Source organism: Mesoplodon mirus (genome assembly GCF_964341445.2).
Source record: "Mesoplodon mirus genome assembly, chromosome: 18".
In the NCBI taxonomy this organism is placed as follows: Eukaryota; Metazoa; Chordata; class Mammalia; order Artiodactyla; family Ziphiidae; genus Mesoplodon; species Mesoplodon mirus.
The window spans coordinates 43,610,995-43,638,755 of record NC_138994.1 but is presented as its reverse complement, the minus strand read 5'-3'; the positions used below and the strand labels follow the sequence as shown (position 1 = coordinate 43,638,755).

Genomic DNA, 27,761 nt, shown 5'->3' with positions numbered 1-27,761 from the left:
CAAATTAGTTTGATTCCAAAATGTCATATGTTGTCCAGACCTTGTTTCAGAGTTAAAGCACATTCCATCAAAATATATTTTTCCAGCTCATCCCACAAATGCATATTTAGTGTAATAATGCAGATTAAAGATTGTACATTTGCAATGAAAAATAACAGAAGATAATCCTGCTATAGCTATTGTCATTAAGCAAAATTGAATAAGCCGGATTTTATTAATCTCCAATGCTAATGATTGAAGAAGGGCAGGTTTAATGAGAAGGGGGTGTGGGTGGAGACTTTTGTACACATTTTAAAGGAGACATTTGAGAACTTTCAATCCAACATAATAAAGAATTCATATCATTAACTTCTCAGGTTTGTGTGTAAAACATATAAATACATTTATTTTCTTTGTATTAACAATATGGTAACAAAGACAACTCTGAAATGTAATAAATCAGTCATCATCTTACACCCTACCTAGTAAATATTTTCACTCATTATGAATATTTCCCAACTTTTTTTCACATATATACATGTTTTTACACAACTTCTCTCAGTGTAATTACAATTTTCTATTTGGCTCTTTTCATTTGAACATTTATGTCAGATATTTCCGATATTTCTATAACCTTGATACTTTTTCATTTTTAATTGGCATAAGGTATCTCACTGAGGAATCGTAATTTACTTCACCTCACCCTCTTGTTTTTAAATCTTCTTGGGAGAGAGGCCCAGATCACAGAGGTCCCAGCAGACTGGAGCCAGTGGCCCGGGTTTGAGTTGCCGGACCTTAGGGAAGTTACTTAAGCTCTCAGTGTCTTGGTTTTCTCATCTGTAAATTGGGACTAATACTAGTCCCTACCTCAAGAAGTTAAAGTAGCGCACACAGCACATACCATTATGATTGTTGTTATGTAATAATAGCCACACAAGCTCTCATCAGGTGCCTGGTGTTGGCCTAAAGTGCTTCGCATTTATTATTGTCTCAGTCATTTCAACAACACTGTGAGGGTGTGTGCATTTGTGGGGAATGATAATATCTAATTAACTTTGACATCATAGTAGCACATTTGCTGTGGAAACACTTACTTTGGTTATATAAACTTTTGCTTGGACCCAGAAAGAACATTGGATCCACCATCTCCCTGACAGGAATTATGTATTTTATGCCAACAGTTCTCAAAGTGTGGTCTGCTGACCCCTGGGGGTGGTCCCTGAGACCTTTCCAGGGGATCCTCAAGGTCAAAATTATCTTTATAATAATGCTGATGGTATTTGCCTTTTTAACTCATTCTTCCATGAGCGTACAGTGGAGTTTTCCAGAGGCTACATGATGTGATATCACAACAGACTGAATGCAGAAGCAGAGAAGAGAATCTGGCCATCTTCTAAGTTAGACATTAAAGATATTTGCCAAAACAAAAAAAAAAAAGCGTGAAATGATGCCACTTTTTCTCAAAGTTATATTGTTTTGGAGAATATAATTATTTTGTATAAAATATGTTATTATGTTAACATAATGGGCTTATTATTGTTATTTTTTAAATGAATTGATTAAATATTTTTTAAAGTTTCTCAACTTTAGCTTCTAATTTAGAATATACATTGATAGATATAATATTACCTACATAAACAAAAGCTCTTTCCACTCCTCAGTAATTTTTACAAACAAAGGGACTTCAAGACCAAAATGTTTGCAAACCACTGTTTCAAACTAAAGGCATTTCCTCCCTTGAGACTAATCTCTGTATTAGACAACTAGGAGCAGTTTTCGAAAGCAGACTTAGTACATGAAGGTAGCATCTTGAAATTGAGGGGGGTGGTAGTTAATTTTTTTCCACATTTTTATTTGCAGGATTCTAAACAATTTGAAGGCATCGACATTGACTTTAAAGAGTTAGCGTATGATGCTCACAAAACTCCAAACGTAGTGGAAGCCACCAACAAATCAGGTCTTTATGAAAAGTTGGAAGATATTCAGAGCAGGTGATGGTCGGTTTGCAGCCCCTTTTGTAATGTGTTTCCTTTCCCCACTCTGTCTCTGAGATCCTTACCTTATTTAACTGCCCGAGTGAGAGAGTATGTCTGGTTGTGTACCTTAATTTGCCTGTGTGGTCGGGTAATATGGGGTATTATTAGAGGTGTTTATTGTGATGTTTGCAAATACCCATACATGTTCCATGCATACATGATTTCTGTGTGTAATCCATAGGTCGCACTTGTTTGCATTTAGGTAACATCTATGTGCCTATGGATCTAGGCAAACCTAATTAGGAAATTCTTTGTGCCCACAGACTGTACCTGTGTGAGAAGGCCCTGGCGGAGTACCTGGACACCAAAAGGCTTGCCTTCCCTAGGTTTTACTTTCTCTCCTCTTCTGACCTGTTAGACATCCTTTCCAACAGCACAGCCCCGCAACAGGTAAGCTGGGGAAGTGCCTGTAGAAACATTCAGAAGGACCAAGATGCTCCACCAGGAGAGTTTCAGGTTCCCCGTTAACGCCCCCTTAGGTGGTGTATGTATTTCAGACCTGTGTTGCCATCCTCATCATCCCTAACCTCAGAGGTTTCTACATTTCCACCATCACTGCTTCTCAGGATGCCCTCCCCCAAGCCCATCAGTGGCTTTTTTTTTTTAACAGCTTTATTGGAGTATAATTGCTTTACATTGTTGTGTTAGTTGCTGCTGTATAACCAAGTGAATCAGCTATACATATACAAATATCCCCATATCCCCTCCCTCTTGTGTCCCCCTCCCACCCTCCCTATCCCACCCCTCTAGGTGGTCACAAATCACCGAGCTGAACTCCCTGTGCTATGCAGCTGCTTCCCACTAGCTAACTATTTTACATTTGGTAGTGTATATATGCCTATGCCACTCTCTCACTTCATCCCAGCTTACCATTCCCCCTCCCTGTGTACTCAAGTCCATTCTCTACATCTGCGTCTTTATTCCTGTCCTGCCCCTAGGTTCTTCAGAACCTTTTCTTTTTTTTTTTAGATTCCACATATATGCGTTAATATACGATATTTGTTTTTCTCTTTATGACTTACTTCACTCTGTATGACAGACTCTAGGTTCATCCACCTCACTACAAATAACTCAGTTTCGTTAATTTTTATGACTGAGTAGTATTCCATTGTATATATGTGCCACATCTTCTTTATCCATTCATCTGCCGATGGACACTTAGATTGCTTCCATGTCCTGGCTATTGTAAATAGAGCTGCAGTGAACATTGTGGTACATGACTCTTTTTGAATTATGGTTTTCTCAGGGTATATGCCCAGTAGTGGGATTGCTGGGTCATACGGTAGTTCTATTTTTAGTTTTTTAAGGAACCTCCATACTGTTCTCCATGGTGGCTGTATCAATTTACATTCCCACCAACAGAGCAAGAGGGTCCCCTTTTCTCCACACCCTCTCCAGCATTTATTGTTCGTAGATTTTTTGATGATGACCATTCTGACCAGTGTGAGGTGATACCTCGTTTTAATTTTGATTTACATTTCTCTAATGATTAGTGATGTTGAGCATCCTTTCATGTCTTTGTTGGCAATCTGTATATCTTTTTTGGAGAAATGTCTATTTAGGTCTTCTGCCCATTTTTGGATTGGGTTGTTTTTTTGGTATTGAGCTGCATGAGCTGCTTGTATATTTTGGAGATTAATCCTTTGTCAGTTGCTTCATTGGCAAATAGTTTCTCCCATTCTGAAGGTTGTCTTTTCGTCCTGTTTATGGTTTCCATAGCTGTGCAAAAGCTTTTAAGTTTCATTAGGTCCCATTTGTTTATTTTTGTTTTTATTTCCCTTTCTCTAGGAGGTGGGTCAAAAAGGATCTTGCTGTGATGTATATCATAGAGTGTTCTGCCTATGTTTTCCTCTAAGAGTTTTATAGTGTCTGGCCTTATATTTAGGTCTTTAATCCATTTTGAGTTTATTTTTGTGTATGGTGTTAGGGAGTGTTCTACTTTGATTCTTTTACATGTAGCTGTCCAGTTTTCCCAGCACCACTTATTGAAGAGGCTGTCTTTTCTTCATTGTATATTCTTGCCTCCTTTATCAAAGATAAGTTCACCATATGTGCGTGGGTTTATCTCTGGGCTTGCTATACTGTTCCATTGACCTATATTTCTGTTTTTGTGCCACTACCATACTGTCTTGATTACTGTAGCTTTGTAGTATAGTCTGAAGTGCGGGAGCCTGATTCCTCCAGCTCCGTTTTTCTTTCTCAGGATTGCTTTGGGTATTCGGGGTCTTTGTGTTTCCATACAGATTGTGAAATTTTTTGTTCTAGTTCTGTGAAAAACGCCATTGGTAATTTGATAGGGATTGCATTGAATCTGTAGATTGCTTTGGGTAGTAGACTCATTTTCACAATGCTGATTCTTCCAATCCAAGAACATGGTCTATCTCTCCATCTGTTTGTATCATTTTAATTTCTTTCATCAGTGTCTTATAGTTTTCTGCATACAGGTTTTTTGTCTCCTTAGGTAGGTTTATTCCTAGGTATTTTATTCTTTTTGTTGCAGTGGTAAATGGGAGTGTTTTCTTAACTTCTGTTCCAGATATTTAATCATTAGTGTATAGGAGTGCAAGAGATTTCTGTGCATTAATTTTGTATCCTGCTACTTTACCAAATTCATTGATTAGTTCCAGTAGTTTTCTGGTAGCATCTTTAGGATTCTCTATATATAGTATCATGTCATCTGCAAACAGTGACAATTTTACTTCTTCTTTTCTGATTTGGATTCCTTTTCTTTCTTTTTCTTCTCTGATTGCTGTGGCTAAAACTTCCAAAACTATGTTGAATAATAGTGGTGAGAGTGGACAGCCTTGTCTGGTTCCTGATCTTAGAGGAAATGGTTTCAGTTTTTCACCATTGAGAATAATGTTGGCTGGGGATTTGTCATATATGGCCTTTATTATGTTGAGGTAGGTTCCCTCTATTCCCACTTTCTGGAGTATTTTTATCATAAATGGGTGTTGAATTTTGTCAAAAGCTTCTTCTGCATCTATGGAGATGATCATTTGGTTTTTATCCCTCAATTTGTTAATATGGTGTATTACATTGATTGATTTGCATTTATTGAAGAATCCTTGCATTCCTGGGATAAACCCCACTTGATCATGGTGTATGATGCTTTTAATGTGCTGTTGGATTCTGTTTGCTAGTATTTTGTTGAGGATTTTTGCATCTATGTTCATCAGTGATATTGGCCTGTAGTTTTCTTTCTTTGTGACATCCTTGTCTGGTTTTGGTATCAAGGTGATGGTGGCCTCGTAGAATGAGTTTGGGAGTGCTCCTCCCTCTGCTATATTTTGGAAGAGTTTGAGAAGGAAAGGTGTTAGCTCTTCTCTAAATGTTTGATAGAATTCGCCTGTGAAGCCATCTGGTCCTGGGCTTTTGTTTGTTGGAAGATTTTTAATCACAGTTTCAATTTCAGTGCTTGTGATTGGTCTGTTCATATTTTCTATGTCTTCCTGGTTCAGTCTCTGAGGGTTGTGCTTTTTAAGAATTTGTCCATTTCTTCCAGGTTGTGCATTTTATTGGCATAGAGTTGCTTGTAGTAATCTCTCATGATCCTTTGTATTTCTGCAGTGTCAGTTGTTACTTCTCCTTTTTCATTTCTAATTCTATTGATTTGAGTCTTCTCCCTTTTCTTCTTGATGAGTCTGGCTAATGGTTTATCCATTTTGTTTATCTTCTCAAAGAACCAGCTTTTAGTTTTATTGATCTTTGCTATCATTTCCTTCATTTCTTTTTCATTTTTTTCTGATCTGATCTTTATGATTTCTTTCCTTCTGCTAACTTTGGGATGTTTTTGTTCTTCTTTCTCTAATTGCTTTAGGTGCAAGGTTAGGTTGTTTATTCGAGATGTTTCCTGTTTCTTAAGGTGGGATTGTATTGCTATAAACTTCCCTCTTAGAACTGCTTTTGCTGCATCCCATAGGTTTTGGGTCGTCGTGTCTCCATTGTCATTTGTTTCTAGGTATTTTTTAATTTCCTTTTTGATTTCTTCAGTGATCACTTTGTTATTAAGTAGTGTATTGTTTAGCCTCCATGTGTTTGTATTTTTTACAGTTTTTTTTTTCTGTAATTGATATCAGTGTCATAGTGTTGTGGTTGGAAAAGATACTTGATACGATTTCAATTTTCTTAAATTTACCAAGGCTTGATTTGTGACCCAAGATATGATCTATCCTGGAGAACATTCCATGAGCACTTGAGAAGAAAGTATATTCTGTTGTTTTGGAATGGGATGTCCTATAAATGTCAGTTAAGTCCATCTTGTTTAATGTATCATTTAAAGCTTGTGTTTCCTTATTTATTTTCATTTTGGATGATCTGTCCATTTGTGAAAGAGGGGTGTTAAAGTCCCCTACTATTATTGTGTTACTGTTGATTTCCCTTTTTATGGCTGTTAGCATTTGCCTTATGTATTGAGGTGCTCCTATGTTGGATGTATAAATATTTACTATTGTTATATCTTCTTCTTGGATTGATCCCTTGATCATTATGTAGTGTTCTTCTTTGTCTCTTGTAAAAGTCTTTATTTTAAAGTCATTGTGTCTGATGTGAGAATTGCTACTCCACCTTTCTTTTGATTTCCATTTTAATGGAATATCTTTTTCCATCCCCTCACTTTCAGTCTGTATGTGTCCCTAGATCTGAAGTGGGTCTCTTGTAGACAGCATATATACAGGTCTTGTTTTTGTATCCATTCAGCCAGTCTGTGTCTTTTGGTTGGAGCATTAATCCATTTACATTTAAGATAATTATTGATATGTATGTTCCTATTACCATTTTCTTAATTGTTTTGGGTTTGTTATTGTAGATCTTTTCCTTCTCTTGTGTTGCCTGCCTAGAGAAGTTCCTTTAGCATTTGTTGTAAAGCTGGTTTTGTGGTGCTGAATTCTCTTAGCTTCTGCTTGCCTGTAAAGGTTTTCATTTCTCTGTCGAGCCTGAATGAGATCCTTGCTGGGTAGAGTAATCTTGGTTGTAGGTTTTTCCCTTTCATCACTTTAAATATGTCCTGCCGCTCCCTTCTGGCTTGCAGAGTTCCTACTGAAAGATCAGCTGTTAACCTTATGGGGATTCCCTTATATGTTATTTGTTGCTTTTCCCTTGCTGTTTTTAATATTTTTTCTTTGTATTTAATTTTTGATAGTTTGATTAATATGTGTCTTGGTGTGTTTTTCCTTGGATTTATCCTGTATGGGACTCTCTGTGCTTCCTGGACTTGATTGACTATTTCCTTTCCCATATTAAGGAAGTTTTCAGCTATAATCTCTTCAAATATTTTCTCAGACCCTTTCTTTTTCTCTTCTTCTTTTGGGACCCCAATAATTCGAATGTTGGTGAGTTTAATGTTATCCCAGAGGTCTCTGAGACTGTCCTCAATTCTTTTCATTCTTTTTTCTTTATTCTGCTTTGTGGTAGTTATTTCCACTATTTTATCTTCCAGGTCACTTAGCTGCTCTTCTGCCTCAGTTATTCTGCTATTGATTCCTTCTAGAGAATTTTTCATTTCATTTATTGTGTTGTTCATCATTGTTTGTTTGCTCTTTAGTTCTTCTACATCTTTGTTAAACGTTTCTTGTATTTTCTCCATTCTATTTCCAAGATTTTGGATCACGTTTTCTATCATTACTCTGAATTCTTTTTAGGTAGACTGCCTATTTCCTCTTCATTTGTTTGGTTTGGTGGGTTTTTATCTTGCTCCTTCATCTGCTGTGTATTTCTCTGTCTTCTCATTTTGCTTAACTTGCTGTGTTTAGGGGCTCCTTTTGCAGGCTGCAGGTTCATAGTTCCCGTTGTCTTTGGTGTCTGCCCCCAGTGCCTAAGCTTGGTTCCGTGGGTTGTGTGCCTAAGGTTCGTTCCGTGGGTTGTGTAGGATTTCTGGTAGAGGGGACTGGTGCCTGTGTTCTGGTGGATGAGGCTGGATCTTGTCTTTCTGGTGGGCAGGACCGTGTCCAGTGGTGTGTTTTGGAGTGTCTGTGAACTTAGTATGATTATAGGCAGCCTCTCTGCTAATGGGTGGGATTGTGTTCCTGTCTTGCTAGTTGTTTGGCATGGGGTGTCCAGCACTGGAGCTTGCTGGTCGTTGAGTGGAGCTGGGTCTTAGCATTGAGACGGAGATCTCTGGGAGAGCTCTCGCCAATTGATATTATGTGGCGCTGGGAGGTCTCTGGTGGACCAGTGTCCTGAACTCGGCTCTCCCACCTCAGAGACTCAGGCCTGCCACCTGGCCGGAGCCCCAAGACCCTGTCAGCCACATGGTCAAGCATAAGCAAGGCAAGGGAGATCCTGGGCGAGGGGTCCCACCAGGTCATGTAGACTCCTGGACTCTCTGATGTCCCTTTATTCCTTTGCACTTAGTCTAGTTTCACTTGCTCATAGGGAGCCGCGTGAAAAGGCCTCTCAGCTGCTCCTTCAGACCGGAGTTCCCAAACTTTAGGCTTGATTTGTTTATTTAATTCAAGTGTCCATCCTTGACTCTGTTCCCATATGGAATGGATCTTGATCTTATATATCCTTTTCTTAATCCTCCTTGGAAACAGTGAAAAGAGAGTAATGTATCACTTCATTTCCAGTATAGAGTTCATTGTTGAAAATCAGCAGTTCACACATCAGAAATCTCACCTTGCCAACACCTTTGTGCAGTTTACCACAGAGTCCCATCAATGGCTTTTACTCTCTAGAGTTAGAGAAGCTTTGAGGATGGCAAAATGGAAGGGGCTAAGCCTTTAAAGAGAATGCCTTTGATGTGCTTCTGGAGAGAGATGCAGTAAGTAGTGGTCAAAAGTAATAGCTAAGATTTCCATGGAAAGGTAAGATTGGGAGTTGTATTAATGGGACATTGGGGTGGTTTATGTGAGTGTATATGAGGAACCCAAAATTTGGGGTTCTAGCCCTTGATTCTAGGCACTAATTAGCCATCTAGTCTTGGGTATATCATTTCTTTGTGACAAACCTGACTCATATGTAAAATAGAAGCCTACTGTGTTACAATTTTTTAAAATATTAAAGTACCTGTCTTTGTCTGTCTGACTTATCTCACATGGCATTATACTCTCCAGGTCCATCCATGTTCTTGCAAATGGCAAGATTTCATTCTTCTTTATGGCTGAGTAATATTACATTGTAGATCTTTACCACATCTTCTTTATCCATTCATCTGTTTTTATTTATATGTGGAATCTAAAAAACAAAACAAATGAACAAATATATAACAAACTAAAACAGATTCACAGATACAAAGAACAAACTAGTGGTTGCCAGAGGAGGGAGGGCATAGGGGGATGGGTGAAATAGATGAAGGGGATGAAGAGGTACAAAATACCAGTTACAGGATAAATAAGTCACAAGGGTATAATGTGCAGCACAGGGAATATAGTCAGTAATATTAAAATAACTTTGTATGGTGCATTATCCATAAACATATGGAATCACTATGTTGTACATCTGAAACTGATACAATATTGTAGGTCAACTATATGTCAATAAACAAGAAAAAAGTAAAGTATATAAATACATATGTGTGTGTGTGTGTGTATCCTAATGGATACACTGTTGGCATTTTGAGCTGTAGACAGTGGTTCTCCAACTTGAAAGTGCATCAGAATCACCCAGAAGGCTTATTAAAATACTGATTCCTAGACCCCATCCCCAGAGTCTCTGACTAGTAGGTCTGGCTGGGGCTGGAGAATCTGCATTTCCAAGGATTTCTTCCCAAGTGTTGCTGCTGGTCTGAGGACCACACTTTGAGAACCACTGCTAGAGAACAGAGTCTGAGTCTCAAAGTGATGAGACCCAACACTCTAGTGGTTGTCACATGGTTGTCACATGGTAGCCCTCTAAGCAATACTAATAAGTAACTTCCCAGACATGCTCTCCACTCTGTTGGCATGGTTTCCTTCATAGGTTCAACGACACCTTTCCAAACTCTTTGACAATATGGCCAAGATGCAGTTCCAGCTGGATGGCAGTGAGAAACCTACCAAGATCAGTCTTGGCATGTACAGCAAGGAAGAAGAGTATGTGGCCTTCAGTGAGCCCTGTGACTGCAGTGGGCAGGTAACGTATGCCTTTCTCTCTCAAGTGTCTGCATTCAGGCATCAACCTTTGTGACCTTGGGCCGGAATTGCTGTCTGTGCCCTGGGACTGCCAGTTCCCTTGACTTGAACCAATGTTGGAGCAGCTTCCAGTGCCCGCTTTCCTCTCTCTGGGAAGGACACATGTCAATATCTATATATCTTCCTTAACCAACGACCTGTGCAGAGAGGAATAAAATGCACATAAACAATTACCTGAGTCAAAGAGAGAAGGATTTTAAAATGATTAGTAGCACCAGGAGACTTTAGCATGAGAAGCCCTGGAGCACCCCACGGGGGAGTGTAGGACACCGACACCTTCCCTGGGAGAGCATGCCCTTTGAAATCAACCATATTCCTGAGCGATCACTTCTCTGTACAGTACATCTCTCACAGCTCTACCCTGTGGAGAGCCCACCACCGCCCTTCTCCAGAAACTACCACCTCCAAATCTCCTGGGTACAATTCAAGAAACACAAAACATGAGACCATTCTCGCCTTAAACCTCCTTCCATCTTTCACCATCACCGCTAAAGGATAAGCGCTACTTTGGTCACTGTCCTAAATGATCCAACAAAGCATTGTCCCTGGGGTTCTAATCCAGTCCAGAGTAACACCTGGAGAAGAGATCTTTTCAGAGTTCCACCTTCATCCACATGTATCTTGGAAAGCAATTCTCGTACTTGAAAATAGTCACACATTCTCAGTTTTATGAAAGGGACCTTGGGGTTTGATTCAAACCTTGGCTGTTCTTTTTGTAGACCCAGAAAGCATTTAGTTGGAAAATATAATCCTGGCCTTTGGCTTCATGCTCAGCGTGGACAAGGTCACGAGAATCCACTGACTTATTTACACCCAGCTCAACCCAGATTAAGATTTCCTCATGAGAACTCTGGGTGGCAGCCCCACATCCCCTGAACCTACTCCTCCGCCCAGTGGGCTCCAGTGGGCGTATCCCCCCTGTTGTTAATTGAGCCCCGTCCTGCGTTACACAAACGAACTGTCTCCCTGTGCCTTCTGGCGGCTGTTTGGGGTTGTCCATCGTGCCTGGGCTCATTTTCTTCACTCCCTCAGGCTGAGTGAAGTGTATCACTGAGCACATCTTAGGAACCCAGCATCTAACCCCGAGTTCTTCTTCCAGGTAGAAATATGGCTGAACCATGTGCTTGCTCACATGAAGGCCACCGTGAGGCACGAGGTGACAGAAGGCATAACTGCCTATGAAGAGAAGCCGAGGGAGCAGTGGCTCTTTGACTATCCAGCTCAGGTATTCTCCAAGGCGGGACCTCTGTGGGCCCAATCCTCTGCTTGCTCTCTTCCTCAGTGATCTCCGTCAGCCTCCTGGGGCTGCCAGAGGCTGGTCTAGAAGGGGTCAGCATGAGGGACCAGGGGAACTGTCAGCCGTGACGCAATCCAACCCCTACCTTGGAGAATTAAGGGTCGTCCATTTTTACTCCATTGGCTACAGTAGGGAGAAAACGTAGACAGTTCAGCTCACTGAGCCAGCCCACTTTGTGTGTGCCAAGCTGTTTGCCGAGCGCAGGAGACACCAGCCAGAGGCATGACAATGTAACCCTGCCCTGCTGGGGCTTACAGACTGACATGGAAGTCAGTCACCTACAAGTGGGACCTGGTGTGACAATAAAGGAGGCTCAGGGTCCTCTGGGAGCCTGTAGCTGGTTAGCGGGGTCTGGGGATCACCCTCCTGAGGATATGATGCCTAAGCTGAGGTTTGAAACACGTGAAAGATGGAGGGAAAGAGCAATGAAGCGTGGGTAAGAGTACAGGCAAAGGCTCAGAAGCAAGGGAGAGTGGAATGTGTTTGAGGCCTGAGTGTGGTGGAAGCAGGAGTTAGGGGAAGAGGGAGCAAGAGGTGGCAGGTGGGTCTGGAGAGGAAACTGGAGGACAGTGCTCGTGGACCACGCTTGGGAGTCTCGTCTCATTCCAGGATATCTGAATCCTTCACCGGGCTCTCAGGAGGGTAACAAGAGAAAGAGGAGAGTTAATGAGGTTATTTTTAATGACTCTGGCTGCAATACACCACTCCTCCCTCCCCTGTTAATGGCTAGTACTAGTGTTGGTTTGGTTTATTTGGGGTTACAGATATTTGGTGGTAACTGAAGCCCGAGGAGTAGATAAGATTGCCCTGGAAAATATGCAGACTGAGATGAGGGTGCAGAACAAACCCTTGAGCATCATTCAAAGGCTGTGTAGGCAAGGAGAAGCCAGTAGAGCAGAATGAGAAACAACCTTTTCTGATGGAAGGAACACCAAGGAATGGTAGTCATGGAAACCAAAAGAGGGAGTGTTGATAGCAGGTAAGAGGTCAGTTACACCACACACATCTAAGAGATCAAGCAAAATAAAGAGGCTAATGTACGTCCATGGACTTGGTGAGGCCATTTCAGTGGAGTGGTAGAGAAGAGACCACACTGCAGGAGGTTGGGAAGTGAGAAAAATGTGGGAAAATGTTGACAGCGAGTGTAGACAGAAGAGAAATAAGCCAGTGCTGCAGAAGGAAAAGGTATTGTTTTAACAGTATAATTGGCACATCACGTTCAAACCATCCCAACAAGATCACACTGCAGGAGGGACTTCTTTAACAAAAACCAATATGTCTAAATTCAAAGGCAAAAACTAATAAATTAAGGAATGGTACTTGTTACTACAACAGGATTCTCTACTTCACAAAGGGAATAATTCCCACCAGGATTCCTTGTTTACCTGAATCATCATTTTGTGGCAGGAAAATGTGTTGCCTCCTGCTATTGTGACAGACATCATCTAGAGCAGTGTCTCCCGAACCAAGTGGTACCACATCTCCACCATGGATAATCAAAATTATGCGTTTTCCTTATTAAGTTTCTCAGCAAAGAAATGTGCATTTAAATCGCTTTTTTTCATTTATTTATTTTGAATCTCTGAAGACTACAAATCATATTGACCATGTTGAATTTCAGTGGAATTCGCCCTGACCTTCAAGAGTTAGGCCTTTCAAAGTTATAGTTTTAAAGAGATACAAAAAACTGTAGTGAAAGTATTACAGGCAAGAAGAAATATGCCACACATGATCAGCAATGGCTCACTAAACTAGAATACTCCAACCGTGAGAGGTTCCGGAAGAACAGAGCAAAGACTGAGTATCGTTGAGATGTTCAATCAACACTTTGTTATCCTCCCAAGCAGAGGAAAGATGCTTTGACCTGAGAAGCAAAAGCAGAAAGATCAGTGTACCAATTTCTAAAAGCTACTGACATTGACCAGCATGAGCCTTTGGTTATTCTCAACCAAATGACATGTTTTTCAGGAGCAGAAAGCACTTTCCCCACTTGTGTTGTGCCCACTTCACACCTCCAAGGCCTTAGAGGCATATGCTCAATGAGACAGTGCTGGTGGGAGAGGGAGGGAAGGGGTGTGCGTCCCCCACACAATGACATTCTCAGCCCGTGCTGTGTGGGGACTGGGCTGGTTTGGGAGACAGTCCTGGTAACGGCTTTACTAAGTGACTCTTGGTGCCACAGGTGGCCCTGACCTGCACTCAGATCTGGTGGACCACAGAGGTGGGCATGGTGTTTGCCAGGCTGGAGGAAGGCTACGAGAATGCCATGAAGGACTATTACAAGAAACAAGTGGCCCAGCTCAAAACTCTCATCACCATGCTGATCGGCCAGCTGTCCATGGGGGACCGGCAGAAGATCATGACCATATGTACCATCGATGTCCATGCCCGGGATGTGGTGGCCAAGATGATTGCTCAGAAGGTGAGTTCCAGACTCACAAGAGTGTCGCTCTGTCTGGGCACCTACACCGTGGATATTGAGGTTAGGGAGAAGCTCACATATGGCTAAAACACAGGGGCTCCAAACTCTGCACCAGCCAGGGAACTGGGAGAGGATCACGGTGGCTGCTCGTACCTTTAAAACCCCAGCAAAACAGCGTCATCTGAGTGGCTCAGGCTTCCTGTGCTGTGGTGGGCAGCATACTGATCTCCTGACTGGTATGCAACACCCAACACCCAGGTCATCCAGAGCCCTGTGAATCCTGTGGCCACGAGGCTGCCTGCTACCTATTGCACCCTGTGACCCACCTCCTCTGCCATGCTCTCTCTAGGTGGACAATGCCCAGGCTTTCCTCTGGCTATCCCAGCTGCGGCATCGCTGGGATGACGAGGCCAAACACTGCTTTGCCAACATCTGTGATGCCCAGTTTCTATACTCCTATGAGTACCTGGGAAATACACCTCGCCTGGTGATCACGCCTTTGACAGACAGGTGAGCACTGGAGTCAGCCACTGACAGAGAACCCTCCTGCTGTTTGGCTCACACCATCCAGTGACCACCCAGTGTCACTTGCTGTTTGTCCACAGAGCTGCAGGGGGAGGGCCAGACGTAACCCAACAGAGGTAAAATAAAACTGAAAGGGTGTAGGGGAGAGCCCGTATCAGAGCAAACCCCAGAGCAAATCGATGAGCCATGACTTTTTGAGGAATGAGTAGGCAGTCCTACACACCTGGATTCTCATTCCAGCTGTGACACATACCAGCTGTTTGACCTTGAAAACCTTGACATGATTCTTGGTTTATTCATCCATGAAATGGAGGTAGTAACTCCCACTATTTTGTAAGGATAAAATTTTGTAAGGATAAAAAACAGGAATGCTTGTTAAGGAGTTCAGGGTGTAATAAGTGCTCAGTAAATAATTCCTATGACTATTTTCTTATCAATCAACTGGCACATTTATTTAGCACCTCTCACTTTGGGAATACAAAGATGAGAGCAAGGTCCCTACCATTCCTGAGCTTACAGTTTCTTTTACCATACTCTCTGTCATTCATATTCATTACAAATGAATCCATGCCAGACCCTGAACTAGTCACTGGGAATACAAAGATGACTAAAAGTTAAACTCCACTTCTACTGAGGGAAATATGACATATGTAGAAAAACATTTACAAACATACACCACACACACAGCAGTAACCCCATGGATCCTCCGTTTATCCTCTTCCTAACGTTTCCCACATTCGGAAATGAACTTGCCTTCTTGCTTATTGGCGGCAGTCCCCTTTGGAATGTAAACTTTTTTGCTCTCAGGGACCTTTGTCTGTCTTGTTTGTTGCTATTATCACCAGTACCTAGTAGATGTTGAATTATTATCCATCGATGAATGAAGGGTAGTTGATTATTGTAAGAATGACAGAATCAGGAAGGGGAGGTCGGTTCAGAGGAGGGATGCACACAGGACTCCGCCTGGGCCTTGACTCCCAAAGAAGCAGCAGCAGCCGCTACGCTGTCCCGTGCTCTACCTGGGCACCACCCTGCTCGCTGCCCCAGCTAAGGATGAAAGGCAGACAGCGTAGGTTCAGAGGGATGCAGGTCCCTCTGCAGCTGGAACAGTAAAGGCTGCAGCACCTCTGGGGCTTTGGGCATCTCGGGCTTTTACCCGGGCTTTCCTGGGTCATGATCAGTTGGAGGGGCTCATTCACTGTGGGTTCAGGGAAAAGTTTTCCCACCTCAAGCTTCATTCACAGGGGACCCTCTCATGTGCTCTTTGTCTTTATGATGATTCTCAGCAGCACACCTGTCCTAAACAGGAAGGGCTTTGGGAAGAGTGTTCTCTTTGGCAGTGAGTTTTTCTGCCTGCCTTGGTCTTGGAGCTAATAGTTTGGTAATTTATATCACTCGGAACAGAATAATGGAGCCATTATATATTTGAGCAACCTGGTTAACTGTCTCTCACTGTGACCGTGTGTTCCACGAAAACATTGACTTTGATTTGCTCGCTGCTCTGCCCCAGGACCCAGCACCGTGTCCAGCAAATAATAGGCATTCACGAAATACTCCTTGTGTAGAGGCAGGGAAATGACCTCTGAGATTCGGAATAGTGTGCCCAGCTTCCCATACCATTCAAAATATTTCCTTCCTACCCACAGGCACACCAGACATTATCATTCCAAGTGATAAAAAATACAGCACTCTCTTTTCCCTGGGTCTTCATACCTGCCCAGGAGTTGAAGAAGATAATTACCTCTTTTGGGTTTAGAGGTCTCTAGTACTCTAATGCCTAATACCTCATAGAGTGAAAGGGTAAAGTTTTGACAGTGAATTATTTCTAAAATGGGCATTTATCACCTCTCATATGAAAGGATGCAAATAGGAACTTGCAAGAACGATTTGCTGCAAAGAATGGCGAATACTATGCAGACCTTGACCTTGTTTTGCACATGAGATACTTTTCTGACAAAGTAGTATATAGTGAATATTTATATGGTGAATTCCATTTTCTCATTGACTTCCATTATTATCTCAAGAAGTGTTTTGCCCAGAAAGAAATTGGCCTCAACACAGAAAATCACATTTTAAAGAGCATTCGGCTTTTGCTAGTGTGTAGCTTAAGTACGTTTAATTCTCTCCTGCCAGAGGAATTAATCAAATGGACAATTTATCCGTACCAACCTCTGCACATTCATTAAAAGCACAACCGCATTACAGTACATCCGACTGATTATGCCTGTTTCTTTGGAATTTCCCACTGCCTGGATGGGACCTGAATGTATAAGTAGGTACAGTGGCTCAGCCATTGTCACAGGACTTTGGCACAACTGCTAAGTTGAAGGACTAAATGGAGATACTTTTTTCAGGCTGAACAAAAGCCATTCTCCTAAGTTGTTTCTTAACCTGTGGATGGTCTCCTCCCCCTTTACCCCCCTTCCCTCATGTTCGCACACAAACACCCCTTTCAGCCCCATACTGGAAGTACTGTTTTAATCAACAGCTTATCAATTTTGAGTACCTCTTAATTTCTCAGGCACTACTGCAAGTGAGTGAGATATAATTGATGCAAGAGTCTTTGAGGGTGATTTGCTGGGTAGGACACAACTAGCAAAGTCTTACACTTTCTTTTTAAGTTTTTTTTAATTGAAATATAGTTGACCTACAGTGCTATATTAGTTTCGGGTATACAGGATAGTGATTCAATGTTTTTATAGATTATACTCCATTTAAAGTTATTATAAAATATTGGTTGTATTTCCTGTGCTGTACATTACATCCTTGTATCTTATTTATTTTATGCATAATAGTTCGTACTTCTTAATCCCCTTCCCCTATCTTATCCCTCTCTCCAGTCCTCTCCCCAATGGTAACCACTAGTTTGTTCTCTGTATCTGTGAGTCTGTTTTGTTATATTCATTCATTTTATTTTCTGGCTTCCACATATAAGTGAAAACATACAGTATTTGTCTTTCTCAGTTTGACTTAACTTCACTAAGCATAATACCCTCCAAGACCATCCATATTGTTGCAAATGGCAAAATTTCATTCTTTTAAAATCTTTTGCACGGTGAAGGAAACCATCAACAAAACAAAAAGACAACCTGCCGAATGGGAGAAGATATTTGCAGATGATATGTCTGAGAAGGGGTTAATATCCAAAATATATAAAAGAGCTCATACAACTCCATCAAAAAAACAATCTGATTTTAAAATGTGCAGGAGACCTGAACAGACATTTTTCCAAAGAAGACATACACATGGCCAACAGGCACATGAAAAGATGCTCAACATCACTAATCATTAGGGAAATGCAAATCAAAACCACAATGAGATATCACTTCACACCTGTTGGAATAACTATCATAAAAAGACAACAAATAATAAATGTTGGTGAGGATGTGGAGAAAAGGAAACCCTAGTTCACTGTTGGTGAATTGGTGTAGCCACTATGGAAAACAGTATGGAGGTTCCTAAGAGAATTAAAAATAGGACTACCATATGATCCAGCAATTCTTTTTAAGTTTTTATCTGATATTTTTATTAAAAAACTTAGTAATCTGTAAACAAAGAAAATAAAAGTTACCAGGAATAACCATTGTTAATATTCAGCCTGTTTCCTTCTCATGTAGATTTTGAAAAAATGAAATTGCAACCATATGCTGTATATAAAATATCATAGACTTTTTCGTGTAACAATGTATCATGTGTATACTCTCTAAATATTCTTCTAAACCCCTCTTACAGCTGGATTATCTTCTGTTTACAAGTATCCCATAGTTTATGTAACATAACCACATTATGGGCCATTTAAGTTGTATCTAAGCTCTTACTGCTAAAAATAAAGCTGCTGTGAACTCACTTACATATAAATTTTTACTATATTTCTCATTATTTCCCCAGGAGGGATTCCAAGAAGCAGGATAACTAGATGATACATACTTTCAAGTTATTCTTAAAAAAGGTATTGTTCCCACTGTCACTAGCAGTTTATGAAGTGGTCATCTTACAATATCCTTACCAGCATTAAGTATTATTGTTTAAAATATTATTAACTTTATAAGTCAAAATGGTATCTCATTTGGATCTTGATGTTCTTAATTACTCACAGGCTTGAGCATTTTATGTGTTTATTGGCTGTTAGATTTCCTTCTCCTGTGAATTTGTTGTTATTATCATTGCCCATTTTATTACTTTTACACTTAGCAAGTTCCTGCCCATTTTAAGATCAGTTTAATATTCACCTGTATTTTATTATAGTTTACGTTATTTTACTTCTTCCTTTAAACTTTTTTAATTCTTTGGTAAACTTTTTGACTACTGAGTAAAGTGAATGTTTTCATCAAAACATTTTTGTAAAAAAAAACAAAAAAAACCCCCACATTTTTGGTTACAAGTGATAGAAGCCTAACTTAACTTGAACTAACTCAAACTAACTTAAACAGAAAGAGGACTTGTTAACTCAGACTTCTAGGGAAGGAGTCCAGCTTGCTGCAGTGTAACCAGCTTTCAGGCCTGAACAGGGAGCTATCAGGGCTTTACTGTCTCTCTCTTATCTTGGCTTTGCTCTCTTCTGAGAGCTGATTCCTTTCTTGCGTTGTTTTTCTTTGGCTGGAAAGATGGTCCACGCCTGATCCAGGAAGAAGAGAGACCCTCTCTTTCCCAGCACCATATGTCAGATTCCTTAAAGGGACCCTGATTGGTCCTGTTTGGATCATGTGCCCGTCTCTGAGCCAGTTACTGCGAACAATGAGATGGAGTATTTTGCTCAGGCCGAACCTTGCACCCACCCCTTGTGGGACAGTTTTTTTTTTTTTTTTAATAAATTAATTTTACTTATTTATTTTTGGCTGCGTTGGGTCTTCGTTGCTGTGTGAGGGCTTTCTCTAGTTGTGGCGAGCGGGAGCTACTCTTCCTTGTGGTGCACTGGCTTCTCATTGCAGTGGCTTCTCTTGTTGCGGAGCACGGGCTCTAGGTACGTGGGCTTCAGTAGTTGTGGCTCACGGGCTCAGTAGTTGCGGCTCATGGGCTCTAGAGAGCAGGCTCAGTAGTTGTGGCGCACGGGCTTAGTTGCTCCATGGCATGTTGGATCTTCCCAGACCAGGTCTCAAACCTGTGTCCCCTGCATTGGCAGGCGGCTTCTGGGAAGGTGGGAAATACTTTGATTGACAGCCCCATGGGAATACTCCGTGTAGAGGTGAGATGGCTTTCCAAAGTGTGGAGTCCTGGGAAAGGAAAACCCATAGAAACTATGTTAGGGAGCATATAATTAAATGTTTTGTTGTTGTTTCTAAGTAGTCAGTAGGCCCAGAACATGAGTTATGGGTCCTTTCCCTCACTGGTTTGTGATGTTTGCTCAACCATATTCAGTTTTGAGTCTATCAAACTGCTTCAAAGTATCTATTCTTATTCTGTTTCATCAGTATATTAATCCATCTATATGCAATACTCTTTAAGGATTGTAGCTTTATTGTGAGTGGTAATATTTTTATAGTAAAGGTCTGTATCATCCATTTTCATTTTCCTTCCCTTTTTTTTTAAGTTCTTCTGTTCCTTCTTTCAAATGAGCTTTCATCATTTTGTCAAGTTCTAAAATATAAATTATTAGGGTTTTGATTGGTGAGTCTTAAAACCTTCAAATTAATTTTGAAAGAATTGCCAGGCCATCTTTATAATATGTGATTTGTTTTTCTTTGTTCATACCTTCAATTGTGTTTCTCAGAAAAGTTTATAAGTATCTTCATACAGGTTTTGAGTGTTTCTTATTGTTATCTCTATGTAGTTTTTAATTTTTTTGTTCCTATATAAGATTGTTTCTTCATTTTATATATATATTTTTTTGTTTTGTTTTGTTTTTTTGTGGGGGTTTTTTTGGCCATGCCACACAGCATGTGGGATCTTACTTCCCTGACCAGTGATTGAATCTGTGCCCCCTGCAGTGGAAGCACGGAGTCTTAACCACTGGACTGCCAGGGAAGTCCCTATGTATATATATTTTAAAACAACTTTATTGAGCTTTATTTTATGTCAAAAATTTCGCCCATTCCAAGTGTACAATTCAATGATTGTTAGTAACTTTATCAAGTAGTGTAACCATCACCATAAATCAATTTTGCAACATTTTTATGCCCCTCATGCCCATTTGTAGTTGATCCTCACTCCCACCCCCAGCCCTGGTCAACCACTAACCTACTTTCTGTCTCTATAAACTTGCCTATTCCGGACATTTCTTATAAATGGAACAATACAACATGTGGTCTCTTGTGTCTGACTTGTTTCATTTTGCATAATGTTTTGGGATTCATCCATGATAGAACATGTGTCAGTAGTTTGTTACTTACTATTTCTGAATAATATTCCATTTTACAGATATGACACATTTTGTCTATCTAGTCATCTTAGGTAATTTTCAGTTTGGGGCTATTATAAACAATCCTGCTGTGAACATTTGCTTGCAAGTCTTTGTGTGGATGTATGTTTTCATTTCTCTTGGGTGTATACCTAGGGAGGAATTGCTGGATAGTACAGCAGTTTTATGTTTAACTTTTTGATAAACTGCCAAATTATTTTCCAAAGTGGCTGGATTGTCTTATATCCCCACCAGCAATGTATGAGGCTTCCCATTTCTCCACATCCTTGACATTTATTATTATCTGTTTTATTTATTGTAGCCATTCTAGTGGATGTGAAGTAGCATCTCATTTGAGTTTTTTTTGTTTTGTTTTGTTTTGTTTTGTTTTGTTTTTGCTGTACGCGGGCCTCTCACTGCTGTGGCCTCTCCCGTTGCGGAGCACAGGCTCCGGACGCACAGGCTCAGTGGCCATGGCCCACGGGCCCAGCCGCTCCGTGGCATATGGGATCCCCCCAGACCGGGGCACGAACCCGCATCCCCTGCATCGGCAGGCGGACTCCCAACCACTGCGCCACCAGGGAGGCCCTCATTTGAGTTTTAATTTTCATTTCTGTAATAATGTTATTGAGCATATTTTCATGTGCTTGTTGGCCATTTATATATCTTCTTTGGCATCATTTGTTCATATCGTTTATCTATTTTTTGATTGATCTGTTTGTACTCTTTTTTGAGTTCTAAGACTTCTTTGTATATTCCGGACATATTGCATATATTTTGCAAATATTTTATCCCAGCCTGTTGTTTATCTTTTCATTTCCTTCACGGCATCTTTTTTTTTTTTTTTTTTTTTTTTTTTTTTTTTGCGGTACGCGGGCCTCTCACTGTTGTGGCCTCTCCCGTTGCGGAGCACAGGCTCCGGATGCGCAGGCTCAGCGGCCATGGCTCACGGGCCCAGCCGCTCCGCGGCATATGGGATCCTCCTGAACCGGGGCACGAACCCGTATCCCCTGCATCGGCAGGCGGACTCTCAACCACTGCGCCACCAGGGAGGCCCCACGGCATCTTTTGAAGTGCAAAAGTTTTTAATGTTGATGAGGTCCAGTTTGTCAGATTTTTCTTTTATGGACTGTGCTTTTGCTGTTGTAACTAAGAAATCTTTGCTTAATTTCATTATATCTTTAACTTTCTTTTCATTTACATATAGGAGAAAATTGTTTTTTTGTAAATTTATCTCCTATTCTTCCCATCTACTGCCCCATATTAAAAATTCTAAGAATTATGCTCTTGATTCTCCTTTTTCTAAGTCACTTCTAGAATTTCTAGTTATATTTGAACCATACACATAATATGAAGCATAATTAAACTATTCAAGTTTAGTTACTAAGTGTGTGTTATTTTTGGTAGATCATATGTCACTCATGGCTCTCAGTTCTTCCTGTCACGTTTTGAGAAAGACATTTACCAACTAGTGTAGGCAAATGAAGATGAGCACTAGGTGATGAAGGACCTCATAACTACATGGCATACGGAATAGATCTTAGAATTGGAGGTATTTATGCTGAGGACAAACAATTTTCAATATTAAAATATTATAAGATGGACAGATTTGTTTTAAGTTGTTGCTAAGGACATTCTTCTATTAGTGCTGTTTCTTATGTTGAGTTGGGAACCTATCACAATCCCTGGGTCTTTTTCCTGTGACCTGACATCTAACCACATTGCCCCCATTCCATGTACATGCAAGTGCTTGGAAGATTAATTTGCATTTGTTCTTCTTAAATTTCACATTGTTGGGTCTACCACATCATTTTCAATTGCTAAAATTATTTAGAAGTTTGGTCTACCTTCTATCTAATCAATTCTTTCTTTCTTTCTTTTTTTTTTTTTTTGCGGTACGTGGGCCTCTCACCGCTGTGGCCTCTCCCGTTGCGGAGCACAGGCTGCGGACACGCAGGCTCAGCAGCCATGGCTCACGGGCCCAGCCGCTCCATGGCATGTGGGATCCCCCCAGACTGGGGCACGAACCTGAGTGCCCTGCATTGGCAGGCGGACTCTCAACCACTGCGCCACCAGGGAAGCCCCCAATTATTTCTTAATTCAAGTTATCTATGAATATATTGAACATCAGGAGTCTGTGTCCTGGTAATGCCACTAGAGGCCTCCCTCCAGGTAGATATTGTTGCATCCACGTTCATTCCTCAGTTATGACTATTGAACCATGTGGTAGGTGGAATTCTAGGAATGATCCCCAGCGACATTTTCCCTTGTATCATCTCCTCTTCTTTGAGCGTGGGTGAAAACTATAAATCGGATGATATCATTCTCGTGATTATATTTTGCTTTATGGCAAAAAGGAAATTATTCAGGTGAACCAATATAACTATATGAGACCTTAAAAGTAGAGCCTTCTCCTGGCTGAGGGCAGAGGGAAGGTCAGAGAGGCTTGGAGCATGAGAAGAATTTTTCATGCCATTGCTGATTTTGAGGTTGGAGGGAGCCCTGGGCAAGGATGGCCTCTAGGAGCTGAGAGATCCCCCAGCCTCAGCATGAGCCTAGGACCTCAGTACTACAACTGGTATAATTTAATTCGGCCAAGAATTCAAATGAGCTTCGAAGCAGGTTCTTCCCCAGAGTGTCCAGATAAGGGTCCAGCCAACTGGTACCTTGATTTTGGCCCTGTGAGACCCTCAGTAGAGGAGCCACCTGGACTTCTGACATACAGAAGTGAGATAATAAATGGGTGTTTTTTTAAGCCCTTATTGTGTGGTAGCAATAGGAAATGAATACAAATCAAGTGATTTCACCAACTCTAAGATTAGCCAGACCACACATCTGGGATAGCCAGTCTATACATAGCTGAAATCAAAATACAACACCTTTGATATTTTCTTTAATCTGCCAGTTGTTTGTCTAAAAAAAGGAAAGCTACATTTCATATATTTATTATCTTAAGAAATAATACCTTGAAAGTGGATCAGCTTTCTACTTTCCAAGGCACTTTCATATCTCTTGTCTCATCTTGTCCTCACAAGAGCCTGGTGGGTCAGATAAGAACAAAGCCTGTAGACATCATTTGCCCGAAGAAGGCAAAACCAGCTTCAGCTCGATATTAGGAAGGCCTTTCAAACAATTAGAACTGACCCACGGTGGAAGGAGCTGGCTTCTAAAATAATAAGCCATGTCTTACTGGAAGAAAAGGCTATGTGATTGTATTTGAAGGATTTAATGGGAGACAGCCTGGCATGGTTAAAGAGCCAAGCCTCTGAGGTCTCTTCCAGCGCTAAAGGTCTGTCTTCCCAATAAGCAGTCAGACTAAATTGATCCATGTTCATGTTGTGGTTAGTTGGTTAAGGCAACAGCTCTTCTTAAAGGATTCCTTGCCTTTTTCACAATTGCAGTTGTTTTTGAGGCAGCAGATTTATCTAAATTCCTTTGTACAAAGAAAATACTGTGTGATGGACCCCAGTGACACGTTTTTAAGGCACCAAAGTTTAATAACCTGGCCGAGTTTCACAAACACTTTGCAGTAGAGGCAAGATTTGAACTCAGTGTGTCTGACTCCTGAGTCCTTGCCTTAAACCACAATAGCATGATCTGCCCCCCTCACTAGGAAACAGGAGCAGATTGAAGCAGCCGGCTTAGATGTTTAAAGAGATGGATCTAACAATCTAACAAGACCACAGACAGAATCTTAGAGGAGGAACGTGTGTCCCAAAGAACTAGGACATCCTGCTGGCTCAGTGGCCCCCCACACAGAAGAGGGGAATACTTTTTCTTTGTTTTCTTTGTGTTTTCCTCATGGCCCACGCTAAAGCCCCACTGTCCCTGCCTTGGTTATTAGAACTCCTTAGACAGCCAGCCCACTTTCCCTCCCTGAACATCAGTCAATCCATCTGTAATTTAAGGGGATTAGATTAGTTGATCTCAGAAATTCCTTCCAGCTCTAGAGTTCTATTATTATGGGCAAATGTATACGTATTTTGACATTTCCCTCCACGTGCTTCTTCTGGCGATAATCGGAAGCTCAGTAGATGCTCAAAAAGAGATTGACACCCAGTTCTAAGGATTTCTTTTGGGAGATTCTTGAGTTTTCTAGGAGAATTCTATTTTTGTGAAACCTTGTGCTTCTAGACTCTCAGATTCCTTGAGAGCCCTGCTGCTGCAGAGAGAAGAGGTCTGGATTGCCCTCTAGCTGGCAGAGAAGGCAGCCATGGGACAGAAAGGGGGTGGGAGAGAGAGTGGGGAGGAGAGTTGGCTGGGGGCCAGGATTCCACCCATCCAGGCAGCTGCCTTTCCTCCTGGGGGGTTACAGGGCTGCAGCAGGCCCTCCAGGTTCTGGAAGGAACCTGAGGCTGGCAGAGATAGAAGGCCTTGGGGCCAGTCTGGAGCCAGAACTCAGCCTAGGAGAGCAGGTACAGTTAAGGCTGCACATGGAACTCTGAAGATCTAGCTACCAGTGTTGGAGAGAAGCATTGCCAAATGGTAACAGTGACCAAGCAGGGTGAGATGGGACCTAGCTTTTCACCTTAACCCTGACTCACCTCACTTCGTGGCCCACCTAACAGATCAACAACTCTGATGTGAGCTTAGTCCACAGGGAAAAGTGAGGCAGCTGCATGAGCCCAGCTCACCAGGAGTTAAATGCAGCCACAGCCCCCCATTACACAGGAAAACTCCTGGTAAAATAATAATTCTGCAGACTCTCCTCTCCACCTGGAGAAACTACCTTCCTGGGTTTCATCTTCAAAGGCTGAGGTAGCTATGGGAATTTCACACTTAATTAAAGGAGGGTTCAGGAACTCCAGGTCTTTTCAAAACACTTTTGGTTGCAGTGAGGATGCAGTCACCATCTGGCAAGAAAGGTGTTAACTCAGAGTTTCTGGTCAACTCTAGCATCAGATTCAGAACGAAAGAGAGTTCATTTCAGAGGCCCCCTCAGATGTCCCCTCCCCATCTAGCCTGCAAGTTGAAAGCCTCTGTACTGATTTTCTAAGTATTAAAAAGTTAGGTCAGTGGCACGGTTTTAAAAGCTTTATTGAGATATACTTTGCATGTCTTAAAGTTCACCCATTACAAATGTACAAATCAATGATTTTTCGTAAATTCTTAGACTTGTGCAGCCATTACCACAATCTAGTTTTAGAACATTGCCGTCACCCTGTTTGTAGTCCGACCTCATCCTCACCTCCCTTCCTAGGCAGCCACTGATCTGCTGTCTATCTCTGTGTTTTCCAGACATTTCATAAATGAAATAATATGGGATCTCTTGTATCTGACTTCCTTCACTTAGCATAATGTTTTTCGGGTTCATCCATGTTGTAACAGGTATCAGTACTTCATTCCATTATATTTCTAAGTAGTATTCCATTGCATGGATATATCACATTTTGTTTATCCATTCACAGTTGATGGACATTTGGGTGGTTTCCAGTTTCTTAGTGTTATGGATATTGCTGCTTTGAACATTCCTGCCTAAGTCTCTGTGTGAACATACGTTCATATTATCCTTGGGTAATTCCTAGAAGGGGAATTGATGAATCATATGGTAAACTTTACTTTTTAAGAAACTGTCAAACTGTCTTCCTAAGTAGCTGTACCATTTAACATTCCCACCAGCAATGTATGAGGTTTCCAGTTTTCTCACATCCTCACCAGCACTTGTTATTGTCTGTCTTTTTGATTGTAGCCCTCCTAGTGGGTGTGTCATGGTATCTCATTGTGGGTTTAATTTGCATTTCCCTAATGATCAATGACTTTGAGCATCTTTTCATGGGCTTATTACCCAAAGGCACATTTTGTCATCTTCGTATGAGGATATATGTGGAAGAGGTGTATGACATACACAGTTGGGAATCGCAGTGGAGCGCAGTGCAGTGGGAGCTCAGCTGAGCCCCTCTGCCCGCGCACCCCATTGTTGAGGGCTCAGGGAATACTTGTGGGTGAAGTCATGGCAAACATGAGCCCCAGGGGGCTAGGAACCATCAGCCAAGCGGAACCTGATCCACGTAGACTCTAGAAAGTGTCAGGAGCTGGATGGGGGAGGAGAGAGGGACAAGCACAGTCCTACTGTGTCTGGCATCTTAGTCTGTTCAGTCAGGTATAACAAAATACCAAACACTAGGTGGCTTCTAAACAACAGAAATTTATTTCTCACAGTGTAACTGGACAAGGCCGGTACGGAACCCAAGTTCAGCTGCTCGCCGCTCGACAGGCCAATTCGAGAGAAAAGTGTTGGTGGAAAAGGAAAAGTTGCTTTATTCAGGAGCCCAGCAACGTGGGAAGATGGTGGACTAGTGTCCTAAGACCATCTCCAAGTTGCCGGTTAGGAGACAAAGGTTTTAAAGGCAGCGTGAGAGTGAGGGAGGGGGCTGCAGGGAGCCTGGTTAGCTTGTCCTATTTGCGAATTTGTTGGCATCAATGTGAAGTTTCGAGTATCACCAATCATCTGGTTTCAGCTCTAAGTGCTGGCGGTTGGCAGTTTTCACCTGGTGGGTCTGCTTCCGGTAAGAACAGCTTGCGGGGGGGTGGTGGTGTCAGGCCTGTATCTGTAGCTTTCAGGGGCCTGGGTGTTCGGGACCTGCTGTGGGGCTTGTCTAGAGTCTCAACTGTACCCGTTTCCCGTTCCAACAGCTATTCTTTGTTTCTCCATCTTCGCATTTCCTAATCATTAACTCTTGAGGCAGCCTTTGGAGACTCAGGGGAGGCGTGGGAGACTAAAGCAAAAGGCTGATATCTTAAAGGACAGGGACACAGGGGCTTGTATGCAGTTTCAATCCCCCCTTTGATACCCCTCAATCTTTTTTTTTTTTTACATTTTATTTTTTTTTATTAGTTTCTGCTTTATAACAAAGTGAATCAGTCATACATATACATCTGTTCCCACATCCCTTCCCTCTTGCGTCTCCCTCCCTCCCACCCTCCCTATCCCACCCCTCCAGGGCACCGAGCTGATCTCCCTGTGCTCTGCGGCTGCTTCCCACTATCTATCTACCTTACGTTTGGTAGTGTATATATGTCCATGCCTCTCTTTCGCTTTGTCACAGCTTACCCTTCCCCC

General features: G+C 41.6%; 1 protein-coding gene across 2 annotated transcripts in view; it reads left to right on the top strand.

The window, feature by feature from the left end:
* Window positions 1–27,761, top strand: part of DNAH9 (dynein axonemal heavy chain 9) — a gene marked incomplete at its 5' end in the record, with an annotated part of 308,568 nt that overhangs the window by 81,157 nt on the left and 199,650 nt on the right. For both annotated transcript variants that reach the window (XM_082605525.1, XM_082605524.1), the window contains 6 exons: window positions 1,840–1,970; window positions 2,279–2,405; window positions 9,912–10,064; window positions 11,223–11,348; window positions 13,603–13,842; window positions 14,192–14,352. In XM_082605525.1, the coding sequence (XP_082461651.1) occupies window positions 1,840–1,970; window positions 2,279–2,405; window positions 9,912–10,064; window positions 11,223–11,348; window positions 13,603–13,842; window positions 14,192–14,352 (938 nt within the window). The remainder of the gene's footprint in view (window positions 1–1,839; window positions 1,971–2,278; window positions 2,406–9,911; window positions 10,065–11,222; window positions 11,349–13,602; window positions 13,843–14,191; window positions 14,353–27,761) is intronic.